The sequence below is a fragment of the Callospermophilus lateralis genome, chromosome 2, assembly GCF_048772815.1.
Source record: "Callospermophilus lateralis isolate mCalLat2 chromosome 2, mCalLat2.hap1, whole genome shotgun sequence".
In the NCBI taxonomy this organism is placed as follows: Eukaryota; Metazoa; Chordata; class Mammalia; order Rodentia; family Sciuridae; genus Callospermophilus; species Callospermophilus lateralis.
The window spans coordinates 209,665,891-209,681,579 of record NC_135306.1 but is presented as its reverse complement, the minus strand read 5'-3'; the positions used below and the strand labels follow the sequence as shown (position 1 = coordinate 209,681,579).

The window sequence follows — 15,689 nt, the reverse complement described above, 5'->3', positions numbered from 1 at the left end:
GATCCTATGACAAAACCATTTTAATAAATCAACTAATTAATGGACGAAGGAAGAGGATAGGGAAAGGGGGGCCCTGTGTGCACACTCAATACCTTAAAGATAAAGGCCGGGGGCAGGAGAGTGGGGCTCTGCTGGGGACAAAGCAGTCGGCCACCCCCTTGGCCCTGACCCATTTCACACCTGGGCCTCCACCTGGAGCAGCTTGGTGGGCACACAGCCCCTGCCCTACAGACCCAGCTGGGCATTCCGGAGGACCAGCGCTCCAGAGGGTGTGCAGGGAAGGACGAGGGCTCCAGCGCCCGAGGGAGGGCAGGGGACCACAGCGGTGCCCTCTGCCAGCTTGCCAACACAGATCTGCTCCACCAGCTTCCAGAACATCGAGGACTTCCTTGCTCAGAGCCATCTGGGCCTCCCCACACACAGAGGTCACCTCATGTCTAGGAAAACCCCACGTTACCTGAGGTGGAAGAGGGGCCCACCCATCCAGGATGGGGCACCGCAGCCTTGGAGCACCCAGCAGCGACCCAGGGGTTCACGCCAGCCCCAACCCCATGGGGTGGTTTCACAGACTGCGTTATGTCACGCGGAGGGTCTCTTTGGCCCCCAAGGCCCACTGAGTGGCCACATAGGCCCCCCTGCCCCATTCATGGTTCACACCATTTTGTGTGGGTCACCGACTCGTGTTTACAAAGGGGCCCCATGCGGGTGTGGGTGAGGCGCAGTCCCCCTGTGAGCTCCAGATAGCCCTTCTGCCTGCCCATCGTGCCCTGGAGGCTCTGAAAACCGGACTTCCTGAGGACCTTGGTTAGATCCTGCCTGTCTCCCAATTCCTCCGGCCTCTGTCCCCAGGCAGCTCTCCTGGGCCCAGCTCCCTCCTACACACACACTCTGCTGGGTCCCCTTGGCTGCCCTGACCTCCCAGCCTCCCTGTGGTGCCTGGTGGCCCCAGCAGGAACAAGGCCACGCCTGCCCGGGAGGCCTCAGCTATCAGCAGATGCAGTGTCTGGGCCAGGCCTGGGGAGCAGGGGTGGGGGCCCTGCACTTCCTGCCTGTCCTTCACCCAGGGCACCCAGCCGCCCCGCTTTCGTGTGTGTTGACAGACAGGCGGATGCACCTACGTCCTGGGCGGGCAGCTGTGGCGCAAGGCCCTGCCTGGCAGGAAACCACGCAGAGGAGCCGAGGAGAGGAAAGGAGAGGGGCGACCACCATGGGGCCCGGGAGGCGAGTCAGGGTCGCCAAGTGCCAGATGCTGGTCACCTGCTTCTTTGTCTTGGTAACAGGCAGGGTAGGCAGGAGGGTGGGGGTGGCAGGGTGGCCCAGGCCTACACGCGCACGCACTTACACCCACCAGCCCTGCCGCCCGGGTCTGCCCCGGCACACTTGCGCTGGAACCCTGGTGGGCACTCCTGACATCTGGATAGGAGGCCCCTTAGGACAGTGTCCATCCTCCTGAGGGACAGTGCAGGGCCTAGATGAGCCTAGGTTGGACCCAGGGCCCTGGGTGGCCTGGGCCTGGGGTGGACAGGCTACGCCAGGGAAGGGGTACTGGCTCCCTGGGCTCCAGGGCTCTCAGGCCTCCTCCTGCTGTGAGGGGAGGGGTCTTCCTGGGCTGAGGAGGGGTCAGGGCTCTGCAGGCTGATTGACCCAAGGTCTGGTCCTGGGGAAACTGTGCAATGAGTGTGTGTGTCCACGCGTGTGTGACGGCGTCTGGGTGGAGGCTTCTGAGACCACCCCAGAGACAGCCCAGGGTCCTAAGTTCAGACATCTCCTGTGAGGGCCAGAAACCGGAGGGTCTGGGGTTAGACCTGCCCTGTAGGGCTCCCCGCCCCTGGGACAGCGGCCACTGCCCCATGCTCTGAGCCTGCCCACCCCCAGCTGCTGAGCCTCTCTATGGCCACCGCGATGGCTCTCCTTCACCTCGAGGACCGCTTTGCTGTGGTCAGCCGTGCATCCGTGGACAGCAACCCGCTGGAGGCCGTGCACCGCTGGGGTGAGTGAGGTCAGAGCCACCACAGGGCACGGGGGAAGCAGGCTGCTGGTGAAGAGCTCTGGGGACAAGGGTCCAGCTCCCCAGCCCCAGCCCGTCCAGAGGAGCTGGCTTTGGGCAGGAACCAGGGGTCAGGGCTGGAAGGAGCACCCCTGGGGTCCTGGACAAGGGCTGGGATTCCTGCCCTCATCTCCCACCCCCAGGTGTGTGGGGACAGTGTGGTGTGCGTGGCAGTGATGGGGCAGAGGTCCCTGCTGTCGGAGCTCAGTCCACATCAGGGGCTGCCTGGAGCTGGACTTGGAGGGTCTTGTGGGATGCAGCAGTGAAATATCAGTGTTCAGAGGGCAGAGGACACTGAGGAAGGGCCAGCGCCTGCTGGGGTGGCCCCCTCCCACCAGAGCGAGGCGCCTGCTTCAGGGAGGGCCTGTCCCAGCAGAAGCACAAGGGGCTCAGGAGGGCGGCTGCCCAGCGGGCGAGGGTAGGGGACACAGGCCATGAGTGTGTGCCTGCAGGTCCAGGTCTCCTGCTCCCTCAGCCCAGGCCACCCTGGAGCAGGAAGCCTGGGGCCTGCCTCTGGGCTGATAAGGCCACAGCCTCACAGGGACACCTGTCACTGGGGCACAGTGGCAGCTTAAAGATAGCCCCTGAAGCCGGGAGAGGAGAGGAGCAGTGCCCACCCCAGGCCCTGCTTGCTCCCTGGTCCCCCTTGCCTTGGGAGGACGGAGGTCACTGGGCAGTGGGAGGCACATCCCTGTCAGATGGGGAAGTGTGGCCTCCCCAGAGGTCCAGCCCCACCCCTAAGACCCCTGGAGGCAGGCCCAGGCTCTGTGCCTCAGGCCCCATCCCAGGCCACCCCCCCCCCTCTCTTCCCACCCAGTCTTCTCCCTGGGGATCAGCCTGGCGGGCCTGCTGAGCCTGGGAGCCACCCTGAGTGCTGCAGCCACCATGAGAGAGGCCCCAGGCCTCCTGGCCATGGTGAGTTCTCGGTGACCTTGGATTCCCCAGCCCCCAGACAGGGCCAGGACTGCGGAGGTTGTAAGCCCAGGGAGCACCCTGAAATGTTCAAGCAGAAACTGGTGCTAGCTGACCAGTGCACTGCCCAGGGCCTGCTTCACCTCGTCCTCCTCACCCAGCAGCAGAGCCCTGAAAGGTGGAGCGGGCCCTGGAGCCTGGAGCCATCCCCTAAGGACCTGGTTCTTGACCCAGAGGACTCTGGGGTAGGATTTGGGGGAGTTCCATTTCCTCTTAGGAGGAGACTGGGCAGGGCCAGGCAGAACCCTTTGCCAAGCTCTCTTCTTCCCTCCCTCCCAGCTTCCAGCGGGGTCTCCCTGGCCACCAGTCTCACAGGCCTGGACCTCAACCTGGTAGAAGTGGCCCCTTGTTGCTCCCAAATCTGTTTCTCCATGTGGGTCCCATCTTGGTCCCCACCAGTCCTTATTGGCCATCCCAGAACACCTGCCCGTGACCCCCCATGGCCACCTTTCCTTCCCTGCTCACCTGAGCTGCGGAAGCTCCTCTCTGGTGCTCTGCCTTTCACTGGTCACTACATTCCAGCCCTGAGGTCACCCCTTTCCCACCTCCACCCTCTGCATGTGGAGACCCCTGCCCTCGGAGGCAGGCCTCGCCTGGCCCTGCCTATGAGTGGCTAGTGGGTAGCCTGTGCTGGGACCTCACAGGGGCTCCCTGAGAACAGAGACTCCTGTCTGCAGGGCCAGCGGGTCTCAGCCTAGCCCTGGGTTCAGTGCATGTCTGATGAGGACCCCAGGTCTGCAAACGTCTCCTAGCACAGGGACAGTCACCTCCTGCAGTTGCTGCAGGGACTCACACTCTGGGTGGTCCCCAAGGGAGCAGAGCAGCTCCAACCTCACCAGGATCCCACTCTGGGGACACAGAAGTGGGGCAGGAACAGCACCGGCCACGAGTGGGCACTAAAACCTGCCTGTGCAGCCTGGTTTGAGGGCTGAGAGGGAGGGGGTGTGTGTTTGCCGGGAGATGCCCCAGAGGGACGGCAAGTCTGTCAGCCCAGGAAGACCAAGAGGGCTGCCCTGAGACGCCTGGCACCAGGGCTGCGTGTCAGACACCAGGGGGCGCTGTGGAGCTGGGCTTGAGGCCACAGACAGGCGGCAGAGGGCAGCAGGTGGCCACAGGCTCCAGTCTCTGTACCCTCATTGGCCTGGGCTGCCTGGTCCTACCGTGGACTTCCCAGGTTCCCCAGCTGATCTGTGGCCAAGGAGGCCCAGGATTGCCCGGGTTCTCAATTCTGCCTCACTGGGGCTCCCTGAGAACAGAGACTCCTGTCTGCAGGGCCAGGGGGTTCTCAGCCTAGCCCTGGGTTCAGTGCATGCCTGATGAGGACTCCAGGTCTCCTAGCACAGGGACAGTCACCTCCTGCAGGGACTCACTCTGGGTGGTCCCCAAGGGAGCAGAGCAGCTGCAGCCAGACTCAGGGCCTGACCGGCCTTATGTGGGTCAGCCTTGCAGGCATAGCTGGGACCCCCAGCTCATACCTGTGCAGGGCTGGGGTCCACGCCACTGCAGGCCCAGTGGGGGCTCCCAAACACGCTCCTGAACCCCTGCACCCTGGGCCCCAGCACGGACAGTAAGCCCAGAAGGCCACCACGCAGGCCTGGCTGTGTGTGCACTCTACCTGTCCTGTCTGAAAGCGCATGTGACGAGGCGGGGAGGGGTCAGCAAGTGGAAGATTTTTTCCCGTGTGGTGCCTGGCTGCCCCTCCCTGCCCCTTCCTGCCCACCCCCTTCAGCCTTTGCACAGGAAATGAAGGAGTAACCTAAGCCAGAAGCTCAGCCGCCCCTCAGCCCAGAGGAAGCGATTCAAGTTGTTTACGAGTTTGTTTTCATCTCGAGCGGACGCCTGGCCTGCCCAGCATCCTCTGCACTGTGGACGCCTCGGGAGGTCCATCCACTGCCCAAGACCCTCTCCGCAGAGAGAGAGCAGCGAGGGGCGGGCCGTGGGTGCTCTTTCTCCTGAGAATGGAATGTTTTCTGGAAAATGCTGGTCTCTGAGCTGGCTCGTGGCCTCGAGGCTGGGAGACAGTGTTGAGCGATGGCTTCCAGATGGGGAGGACAGCCCTCAGCCGGGCCCCAGCGAGGAGAGGAGGAGGAGGAGGAGGAGGAGGAGGAGGGTGAAAAGGAAGATGAAGAAGAGGGCCAGGGAGAACAGGAAGGAGAAGCAAAGAGAAGGAGGGAGAAGAGGATGAAGAAGAGAGCAGGAGAGGAGGAGAAAGGATGCCACCCAGGTCAGGGCTGACCCCAGCAGGTACATGGCACGTGGAGGGGAGGACTCCTCACTCCCACGGAGCCTGCGCCTGCACTGGGGAACCAGTGAGGCTGTGTCTGTGCCATCCTGGCAGATGTCTGGGGCCCCTCTGCATCTGCAGGTGTCCTACCCACTGGTCCTCTGTCCACCTGGGGTGCCCCCATGACTCTGGGGCTGGGACAGCCTGCCACAGCAGTCCCAGGCTGCAGAGAGTCCCCCGGAGCACATGTTGGCCAAGCCACACACTGGCATTGCTGCGGGGTGGCGGGGACTGATGGGAAAAGAGCTGAACACTGGGCGGCTGTGGATAGAGCCTAGATCACAGTGCAGGAGGACACTTGGTGGAGACCCAGGTCCTGTGTCACCAGATGGGTCTATGGTGGGGAGTGTCCCAGGGCTCTCAGTCTGAAAGGAACCCCTGAAACTGTCCCCAAAGTGGGGAGGGCTCATGTGCAGTTTCAGGGAAGAGATCCACAATGTCCATCAGCTTCTTCAACGGGGAGGGTCTCAAAAGTCTGGACCCTGGAAGAGAGGAGGGCAGTGGCGGGGGAGCTGGTGAGCAGCGGGCGGTGCCCCACGCGTCTGGAGCCCGGGGAGGTAGCTGGCTGTGGTCCTGCGGACAAGCAGGGGTGTGGAGGAAGTGTTGGCATCTCACCCAGAGGGGAGGGTGGCCACAGCACCCCAGGTGTGACTCCCCTCCCTGTCCCCAGCTCCGTCCACCCAGAGGACTGGCTCCCCAGGCTGCAGACTGTGTCCTGGGGCCAGCCCAGCTGTGAGGTTGGCTGCACCCTTCCTTCACCAGGCAGGTTTCTGAAAGCAAAGCAAAGCAACCTTCTGGCACCCACCCACTCCCAAGGTGGGAGCCACTTCCCTTCCTTGAGGCGGGGCTCCGCTTCCCTGGGGGAACCCTGGGGTGGGCTCAGCCTGGCCCTCCTGGGTAAAGGTTCTCGCTGACGCCCTCCAGTGGACAGGGTCTCGTCACCCCAGGGATGGGCTGCCCTTCCTGGGGTGCCAGTGTGGCACTGTGATTGACAGGCCCTCTAGAGCCAGCAGGGAGCAGGGGAGGGGGAATTTCAAAAAAGGTCCAGAAGAAGTGACGGGAAAGGGACCCACCAGCGAGTCTTCCCGTTGTCCTAAGTCTCCCCTTTAGGCAAGGGGGATTGGGGCTCAAACCCCTACCTCAAACTGGTTCTGGGGGCACACACCTGTAATCTTGGAGACTTGGGAGGCTGAGGCAGGAGGATCACATGTCCGAGGCCAGTCTCAACAACTTAGCGAGGCCCTATCTCAAAATATAAAATAAAACTGGTAGAGCCCCTGGTTTCACGTCGCAGGACCACAAAACCAAACCGCTCACCTCCGTCTAGGGAGCAGCCTCTCTGCACACCAGCTGCCAGCCCCCCCGAGCCACAAGCCTGCACACAGTGACCAGGCCCCTTTGTTCCCAGGGCTTCCTGTGCTTCGCCCTGGTGTTCTGCAGCCTGGTGCAGGTGGCCTTCTGGAGGTTCCACAACCCCACCCAGGTGAGTGCCTGCCGTCCCACCTGCAGCTGAGGGCTGGGAGCGTGCCCAGTGTGTGGTGGGGCAGGGGCCCACTGGCTGACGGCTCCTGCCTCTGTGCAGTCAGGGTGGTCTCCTCCTGGGCTAGGGGCAGCAGCTCCCTGGGGAGGAGGGGAGAGCACTGCCCCTCCCTGTCCCTCCGCAGACCCCAGGCCCTGGAAGGTGCAACTGGGGGAGGTGGGTCTGAGAGGCGGACTGGAGGGGAGGGACATTCCAGGAATTGCACAGAATGGGCTGGGGATGTGGCCGCCTGGTAGAGGGCTTGCCCCGAGAACGCACAGAGAGGGACTCGGACCTGACTCAGACCTGGAGGCAGGGATGATGACGTGTAGGAGGGGCTGGGGGACAGTGGTGGGCAAGTCCTGGCCTCGTGGGCAGCACAGCTGCTGTCCTGTTCTGGACACTGACCTGCCCAGTGGCCCAGGGGTAGGGTCCAAGGGTATCCTGGCTGAAAATCTGTAGGTTGGAGAGGAGGGAAGGCCCCTTGTGCCCCAGCGGGCCCTGGAGAGCCCAGAGCAGGCAGGCCCCGGGGGCAGGCCTGGAGCCTGGGGCTGGTGCCTAGCTCACACAGGGCAAGAAAGCCCAGGGCTAAGGAGGTGACTCCTGGGGTCCTCAAGGACCCTCAGTTACCCAGTCCCGACACACACGATCCCCAGTAGACATGCAAGATACTAGGCTCGCGGCCATGGCTGCAGCAGGACATCCTCTGGAGGCCTCTGAGTGGCCAGTCACATCTTTGCAGACGGAGGGCCTGCCCTCTGGGGTCACCTGGACATGCTCAGATGGAGGGGTCCAGACTCTTTGCCCAGAGTTGAGGCCTCTTCTCTCTTCCCTGCCCAAAGTTCTCACCAAAGTGCCCACCCCTGAGACCAGAGAGAGGGAAATCCATTCCCTCTGGCCCATAAGGATCTAGAGGGGGCAGAGCCCCTGACAGCTAAGGTTCTGGGCAGAAGGATCCAGCAGTGGAGGAGAGGAGGACCAGGCCAGCATTTGGGCATCACGTTTCCTGTCCACTGAGGAAGGAGCAGTCTGGCCAGTTGGAGGTCTGGGTCACAGCTTGGGTGACCCGGTCAAGACAGCTGCCAAGCACCCTGGGCTGGCTGGGCCTCTGAGCCTAGGACTAACAGTTCAAGAGAGAGGGGTCCTCGCAGGGCCCACCAGACAGAGGCCAGCTGGGACGTGTTGGTCAGGTCCTGACAGAGGCCTAGTGGGTGAGGAAGGCCAGACGACAGAGCTGTCTACACTGCTCAGGCTGAGGTGGGCACCAGAGTCCAGCCAGGCCAGTCACCCCGTCCCCCTGCACCTCCCCAGAGGGCCCCCACGATGTGCTGAAGCAAGGAGCGGCTCAAGATGGCTAGCAGGGCCACTGCAGCTGGCAGGCCTGAGGACAGGAGGAAAGCCCAGGCCCGGCCAGGGCTGAGAGTGGGGTGCCCTTTCTATGGCCACTCCAAGGATCCCCCACTCAGGGGGTCCCCAGATGCCACTTCCCAGGCACCAGCAGGCAACTGGAGGCTGGGGAGGGCAGCGATGCAGACCAGGCCGTGGGGCAAAGAGGCTGCTGGTCACTGCTGTGGCCTCATGGTCACTGCTCAGCAACCTCCTGCTGTCCCCAGAAGTCTGTGGGGAAGACGGATTGCCCAGCTCCCTTTTAAGAATTCCTGCTGAGACAGCCCGGCAGCAGGAGGAGCATGCTCAGGGTGGGCAAGTCCCCTCCCTGAATGCTCTGAGCTCAGTCTTCAGGGAAGGTTCACAGACCCTCTGCTGCTCCTCATGGGATCTCCTTCCTACCTGGCCCCAGGACCTATTGGTGCCACCCTGGACCATTGAGGGGGTAGGATACCCTGGCAGGTATCTGGGAAGACCCTGTGTTGGGGGTGAGCCCCGGGGTCCGTCCCAGACCCTAACCCTCAGTCCGCAGCGCCGTGAAGTGCAAGATCTGATGCACGTGAGCACCGTAGCTCAGTCCCCTGGCCAGCACGGCTGCTCCCTGGGCAGCTGCAGATGAGGCTCAGAGTCCCAGCATCCACCCCTGGTTTTCCCCTGAGCAACATGGGCCTGGGCCGTACAGAGTCCCCTGAACCCCATAACTGAACCAGCCCTGCAGAGAGGGTCCAGCCTGGCCTTCCAGGGCCCCTGGAGCCAGGTGGTGGGGTCTGGGGCAGGGGACACCTGCCAGGCCAAGTAAGTCCCCCGGCCCACAGAGGCATTATTTACTGCCCTACAGGAACAGGGAGAGCTGGTCCTGGGAGCGTGGGGTCCTCTCTAGGCCGCGATGGGCTGGCAGGAGAGATAAAGTCATTGCAGTTCGGAAAGGAGGACCTGGCCCCCCAGGTCAGCTCCACAAGGCCCCTCACCCTCCCCAGGTCCTCCTCCCACGAGGACACAGTGGCCCAGCAGGGCTCAGCTCCCGGGCACACGCCAGGAGACTGAATCCCAGAGAAAGCCCTGGCCCAGATTTGCAGACTGAGGCCACTTGGCACCCGCGCCCTGGGGGTGGGGGAGCACGGAGCCGTGTTTGGGATGACTCATGAGGATGTCTGGCTTTTGTTAGCCATCAGTGCAGAGGGATTGATCTGTGCCAGGAGCAGTGTTTGGCTCAGAAGTTCTGTCTGGCACCGAAGGGATCTGGGCTTGGGCAGGGCCAGCTGAGCTCCAGTGCCCGCCTGCCCACATGCCCACCCAGACCTGCTGTCTGTTGATGGGGCCTGCTGTGGGGACCAGGCCCCGAGAAACGAGGGCTGTGAGATAGTCCCCTTCCTTTCTGTAGGGCAGACACACGTGGCCAGAGCAGACACTGGTCCTCGTTCACCCTGGCCCTCCAGGTGAGCCCCAGCCGTCTGCATGGCCTGGAGTGGAAGGGAGGACTCAGGGCCTCCAAGACAGGAAGAGGCATCGGGGGGCCTGCCTTGGGCCAGGAGACCAGGGACCGTCAGGGATGGCTTCCTGGAATAGGTGGGACTCCATCTTGCTTCTGGGGGAACACTTGGCAAGAAGAGGGCCTTGGGGGCAGGGCATGGGAAGAGGCAGCAAAGCCACCCTCAGGACAGCAGAGGCACGGAGGTCTAGGGATGTCGGGTGAGGAGGGAAGCCAGCCAGCCTGGTCCACACCAGCCTCTGCCCCAAGTGGCCTCGTCCTCCTGGAGTGGAACCTGGGTGCCCAGGCGTCCCTGCTCAGAGGCCTTATGTGGAGCCCGTGCCCAGGATTCTGCATGGCTCTGGAGAGAGACCTACAAGCACCTTTGGGGGCTGAGACCTGGCCCCAGGCCTCTCCTGAGACTCCTTGCTGGCCCCATTCATTGCACATGCCCAGACCACAGCAGAAGGTGGACACTTCCCTTGGCCACACTCCCCAGGGCCACAGCTAAGGGACCTAGCCTCTGCTTTATCCCTCAGGCCCCCCTGGGGCAGCAGGAGGCCACATGGCAGGCCATCATGGGGAAAGAGGCCCACAACTGAAGCCCAGGACCCCTTGACCGGTGCCCAGAGCCTCTGGAGCTCCCCCTGGAGCAGGGAATTGTGGGACATTGGGCCCTGCCTGGCCTCTAGGAGCTGCATGGTGGAGCCAGGGCTTCACGGGAGCTCCCCCGGGCCCAGGCTTCCCGAGGTGCTCTTGGTGCAGGTGGAGGACGCCATGCTGGACACCTACGACCTGGTGTATGATCAGGCAGTGAGAAGCCCGTCCAGCATCCAGTGGCCCGAGCTGGCTGCCATCCAGGACACGGTGAGTAGGGGCAGGGCCTTCCCCTTGCCAGCAATGCCACAGGTGGTCAACCTCAGTGTGCTACACAGATTGGGCACTGGACACCCTCCCGAGTCAGCCATCCTGGGCCAGCCCCGGGGGTTCCCAGGACACAGGCCATGGCTGCCCACTTTCAGGTGGAGGATAAGAGCTCCAGTCCTCTGCCCCCGTCGGCTGCCCACAAAATCTTTGGGCCAGACACAAAGTGAAAAGGCAGGTCCTGTTCAGACATGGTTAAAGATCTCCAGTCGGCGAGGACAGAGTGTTAGAGCAAGTGGGCGCTCCGTCTGCCACAGCACCGTGGTGGCCCCACAGCGAGGGTTACTGGCCCCAAGTTACAGGGAAGGCCTCCCCCTGGCTAGGCCCAGGCTGCCAGTGGCTGTGCCCCAGCAGAAGCAGCTGTGACCCAGGAAGCCCTGCCTCTAGGGGCCAGTTCTGCAGGACGCACCTAGGTCATTTGTCCATGGGTGCCTCAGTTTCCCCACCATCCCGACCACTGCCCACAGCTCCCTGCATCTGTCTTACAGTTTCTGTGCTGTGGAAAGAGGTCCCCTTTCCAACTTCTGGGGAGCAGGGAAGCCGACCCGTGTCGGGGCGAGGAGGCAGCGAGAGAGGTAAGGAGTAGGCAGAGCCTCCTGGCCAAGCAGGACGCAGGCCTCGGGCAGAGCCCCACGGACACCCTGACCTGGTTTTCCCCACACCCTCGGAGCCTTCGTGGAAGGGCCTAGGGAAGGGTCCCTTGGGAGGGGAGGCAGCAGGGGGGGCTACTGTGCAAGAAGCTCACGGCAGCCAGCTTGACCCTGGCCTCAGCCGAGGTCCCTTCTGTAAGCTGGACACCAGGCACGGGCTCCACTCACTCCTTCACACAGCTCCCAGCTTGGTGCTCCGCAAGGCTAGGTGGACCCACCCTCAGAAGCTTCTAGAAGCTTACAGAAGAGGTCTCTGTGCCGGAACCCAGAGAGGGTATCGGGTCTGGCTGGGGGAGCAGCAGGAAGGGCAGCTGAGCTGAGGGCAGCCCTGGCCAGGCCGTGGCCCTTCCTGCTGGCCTAGACTGGGACTTGGCCCGCCCTCCCCTCTCCCCTGCTGCGACGCCCCACTGTCCTGGAAATAGACTGGCCCTATCTCCTGTGGATGTGCCTGGCGACCCTCCAAGAAACAGAGGAGGGTGGGAAATGGCTTGAGGCCCAGAAGGACCGTCCACTGCGCCCCCACCCCCAGGGCCAGTGTGCTGGGAGGGACTGAGCCAGGGAGCCCTTCCACCCAAGGGCAGTCCGCAGGACCCACTGCAAAACATAGGCCGGGGCCTGGCTGTACATGCCCCGGGGGGAAGCAGGGGCCAGCGCGGGCGGGCTGGTGTGGGCCAGGAGGACGCCTGGTGGCAGCCACAACACCATGTGGTCCTGGGTCCTTTGTCCCTCTGGGAACTGGAATCCCAGAATCAAAGGCAAGTTGGGGCCCAGCGAAGAATGAAGGGACTTTTGTCCTTGTCCAGGAGAAAGAGAAGCAGGAGGTGAACTCTCAGCGTCGGCCCTGAGGGCCAGGGTCACCGTGAAGGCGCGAGCGGTTACTGAGTGGGAAGTGCCCGTGTCCTTTAATGTGGGGAAGCCAGAGGCCACTTTGGCAGCTGCCTGAGAGCCCACAGTTCTTGGCCAGCCCATCTGGAGGGAACGCCTGGCCTCCTGGCCTCCTGGTCAGGGCAGGCAGAGATTCGGGGGTCACCCAGGCAGCATGAGACCAGCACGGGCAGATGCCACCATGCCGTGACACCACCTCCCTTCTGGGGAGGCCCTCTGGGGGTGCCGCGCCCTGCGCTCAGTGAGGGGAGGACAGCCCAGGGGCAGCAAGGGAAGCCCCTCACCCCTCCATGGGCTGCTCCTCTGTCCTCCCTATGAGCTCTAGACACTGAGGTGCTGTGCTGCCTTTGGCCACCTGCAGGAGCTGGACACGTGGCCAGTACAGGAGCCCAGGGCAGCCTGGCCAGGCACGGAGTCCCTGGGGCCCTACAGCGGCCAGCCCGTGCTCCTTGGTTTTGCCTGCCCTTGCTGCCTCATCCAGAGCTCTGGGTGGTTCTCCCCCGGAATCTGGGTGGTTCTCCCCCGGAAGGTGTTGCCCCCCAAGTTCCCACAACCTGACTCTGGGAACTGGCTCCTCCGAGGCTGGTCACGCTGGGCAGGGAGGTCTGGCCAGGGTGGGCACCGTGTCCGCTGCACCCTGCCTAGGACTGCCTGCAGAGCATCCGGAGCTTCCTCAAGACACCGCAGAACATCGCCTTCATGCTGACCAGCACCGGCCTGGCCCTCATGGTACCCGCCCTCGCTTGATGCCCCTTCCCAATCCCCCCCTTGCCCTGCCCAACCCCACCCACAGAAAGCAGGGTGAGGCCAAGACCCCCAGCCGTGGGCCGCGCCGGGTCCTCAGGGAGGAGCAGCCTCTGATCCAGGAGGTGGCCTGGGGGTTCAGGGTCTGCCTCGCTCCTTTCCCAGGACACCTGTCCCCTCCCACTGCTGCGAAACCCAGACCCCTCGGGGCTCCCCACCCGGTGCTGTCCCTGCCGACTCGGGGACATCCGGTTGTCCACAGGTCTATGCCATGCTGCTCAGCTCCGTGCTCTGCTTTGCCGTCCGCTCCGGCCGAGGCTTGGACCACAGAGGCAAATACACCCTGACTCCACGGTAGGCCCCAGGGTCCGCTGGATGCCCTCAGGGTCCTACAGCCCTGAAAGTGGCCCAAAGGTGTCTATGTCTGTCTGGGTGGGCGGGGCCCCTGGACCAAGGGCCAGACCAGTATACGCTCCTCACTACCCACCTCCTGTCCCTGCCAAGACCTGGCCTGGCACCTGCTCTGCCTAGACACTGGCACAGAGAGGTGCATGCTGCCAGGGCCCCAGGCACAGCCCCAGGCCAGGACCTCTATCAGGACTCCCCATGCGCAGTAGCCGGAAGGACCCATGCCCAGAAGCCAGAAGTCCCTCCTGCTCCGGGTGCTCGGCCACCCCTGCCTGCCAGCTCCAATCACCCCACCTGCTTGCCCGACTCTGGTCATCTGGGCCCCTCCCTGCCTGGGATCCTGCCTAGCCCCTCCGTGTTCTCAGACAGCCTCTTGTCCCCTAAAGAGCATTCTGGGACAGAATCACAGTGCTCCTAGAATGTTCTAGAACAGCCTCAGTTCTGCTTTAGAATGTTCTACAACAGCCTCACAATCCCCTCCAGAACATTCTATGATAGCCTCATGGTCTTCCCTAGAGTGTTCTAGAACAGATTCACAGTCTCCTCTAGAACATTCTAGAATGGCTTCACCATTCTTTCTGCTTCTTAGAGCCTGTGGCTGCCAGGTCCAGGAGCCCAGCCGCTTCACACTCTCCCAGGGTGGACCTGTACCTCGACGCTCCTCTGAAGCAGAGGCTCTTGCTGGCCATCGGGGTCCAAGAAGATGCTTGCATGACCCTCATCTGCTCCAGAGCTAACCATCTGATTCGACCCTGTCCTGCCACTCGTCTGCCCACAGACGGGAGGCACCAGCCACAGGCCCCACAGGACCCTTAAGGAAGATGAGCTCCGTCCTTCAGGTGGAGGGTGTGGGGAAGGAGGGAAGACCGGCCAGATAAACAGACTCTGTGCAGAGCAGAGGGAGCCCAGGGTGGTCCTCTGACGCTGCAGAATGGAATGGAGCGAGAAGAGAGCAAGCAGGGCCGCCGAGGAGGACCAGAGCGCCGGTCAGGACACCACCCAGGGACCGCCGCTGCTGTCCTAGGCAGAGGCCGCACTCGGGGGTCCCCACAGACCAGACCTGACTGCCTGCCTCAAAAGAAAAGCAGGCGACGGTGGAGCAGAACTCACGGGGCTCTCAGGGAGGCAGCTGGGGTGTGGACCTACGCCCCGTCCTCCGGGGCCAACCGCAGCCGGAGATGACGCGGGGGCTGCAAAGCTGGTGATCCTGTCAGGTCACAGCCCAGTCATTTTTCTGGGACTGTCACCCGGAGACTCAAACTGCTGCTGCTCTTTCCATTTGCTCCTCTTCCTGCCCTAACAAACATGGCGGCCCACGGCTCTGAGGTCAGAGTCCAGGTGGGCTGGGCGGGCTCTCCCCTCAGGGTCTCACAGGCCAAGCTCTCATGGGGACAGGCAGGCGGGGCCAATGGGGGCCACTTTCTGCTCCTTGAGATGCCCATTCCTCCTCCTGTGGCCACCCTCACTCCGCCACGAGGGCAGGGGACGCCTCCTCAGGCTTCAGACCCTCCGCTTCACCAGCTCAGAGTCCTGTGCTCCAAGGTCCAGGAGGGATGGGGCCCCCTTGGCGAACACACGGAACACGAAGCTCCCGGTCCCCATCATGGCTCAGCGCCTGACGGGGCACTGAGCACGTCCACCCTGCTGTGCCACCATCACCACTGTCCACCTCCAGAGCTTTCCCATCCCCCCAAACTGAAGCTCTGTCCCCCAGACGCTGGCTCCCAGCTCCCCCAGCCACTGGAACCCCCCACACCCGCTTTCTGTCCCTGTGGATCTGTGACTCAGGGACCTCACAGAAATGGAATCTCATAGCGCTTGTCCTCTCGTGGCCAGCTTATCGCACCCAGAAGAGCACCCTCCAGCTCCACCACGCGCAGCATGTCAGGACTCCTGAAGGAGAAACCTGATCGCGTTGACAGAGATGTCACAGGCACGGGTTCTGAGGGATTTGCCAGGAGCGAGCCGCGCCATTGACGCGGACTGGGCGCGTCTGTCTTTCCATGATTCAGAGTGCACTGAGCGACGGCGGATTCACAAGCCGCACTGTCCCTCACAGACACCCTGGTTCACTCGGTGGTGGGACCGTGCCGTGGCACCCTCAGGTGCTTCTATTCCAAGCCACTCGTTTTTGCTTTTTAATATTTTTTTGTTGTCAATGGACCTTTATTTTTATTTATTTATTTACATGCAGTGGTGAGAGTCAAACCCAGAGCCTCACACGCGCTAGGCGACTGCTCGACCGCTGAGCCCCAGCCCCACCCGCCAGGCCAGTCTCAGTGCAACCTCTGTCACCCAAGTCTCAGACAGCACTTTACACCGTGATCTGTGGGTCACAGAACTGCCCAGCAGGCCAGCAGTGGCCACAGGGTCAGACACAGAGTGGAGCATAGGCAGAGGTG

At 63.0% G+C, this 15,689-nt stretch overlaps 1 protein-coding gene across 1 annotated transcript; it reads left to right on the top strand.

Annotated features, from left to right (window-relative positions):
* Positions 1-1,191: 1,191 nt before the first annotated feature.
* On the top strand, positions 1,192-15,477 carry Tspan32 (tetraspanin 32). The gene is made up of 9 exons (XM_076844876.2): positions 1,192-1,273; positions 1,876-1,990; positions 2,865-2,962; positions 6,712-6,786; positions 10,442-10,543; positions 11,089-11,175; positions 12,781-12,864; positions 13,142-13,233; positions 13,877-15,477. Exons 1-9 carry the CDS (start codon positions 1,208-1,210, stop codon positions 14,022-14,024), a joined length of 867 nt encoding a protein of 288 aa, XP_076700991.1. The 5' UTR covers positions 1,192-1,207; the 3' UTR covers positions 14,025-15,477.
* The last annotated feature ends 212 nt before the right edge of the window (positions 15,478-15,689 follow it).

Coding starts and splice junctions, on each gene's coding strand:
- Tspan32 (XM_076844876.2), top strand. CDS start 1,208: ATGGGGCCCGGGAGGCGAGTCAGGGTCGCCAAGTGCCAGATGCTGGTC. Junction 1,274..1,875: donor TCACCTGCTTCTTTGTCTTG/GTAACAGGCAGG, acceptor GCCCACCCCCAG/CTGCTGAGCCTCTCTATGGC. Junction 10,544..11,088: donor TGGCTGCCATCCAGGACACG/GTGAGTAGGGGC, acceptor TCTGTCTTACAG/TTTCTGTGCTGTGGAAAGAG.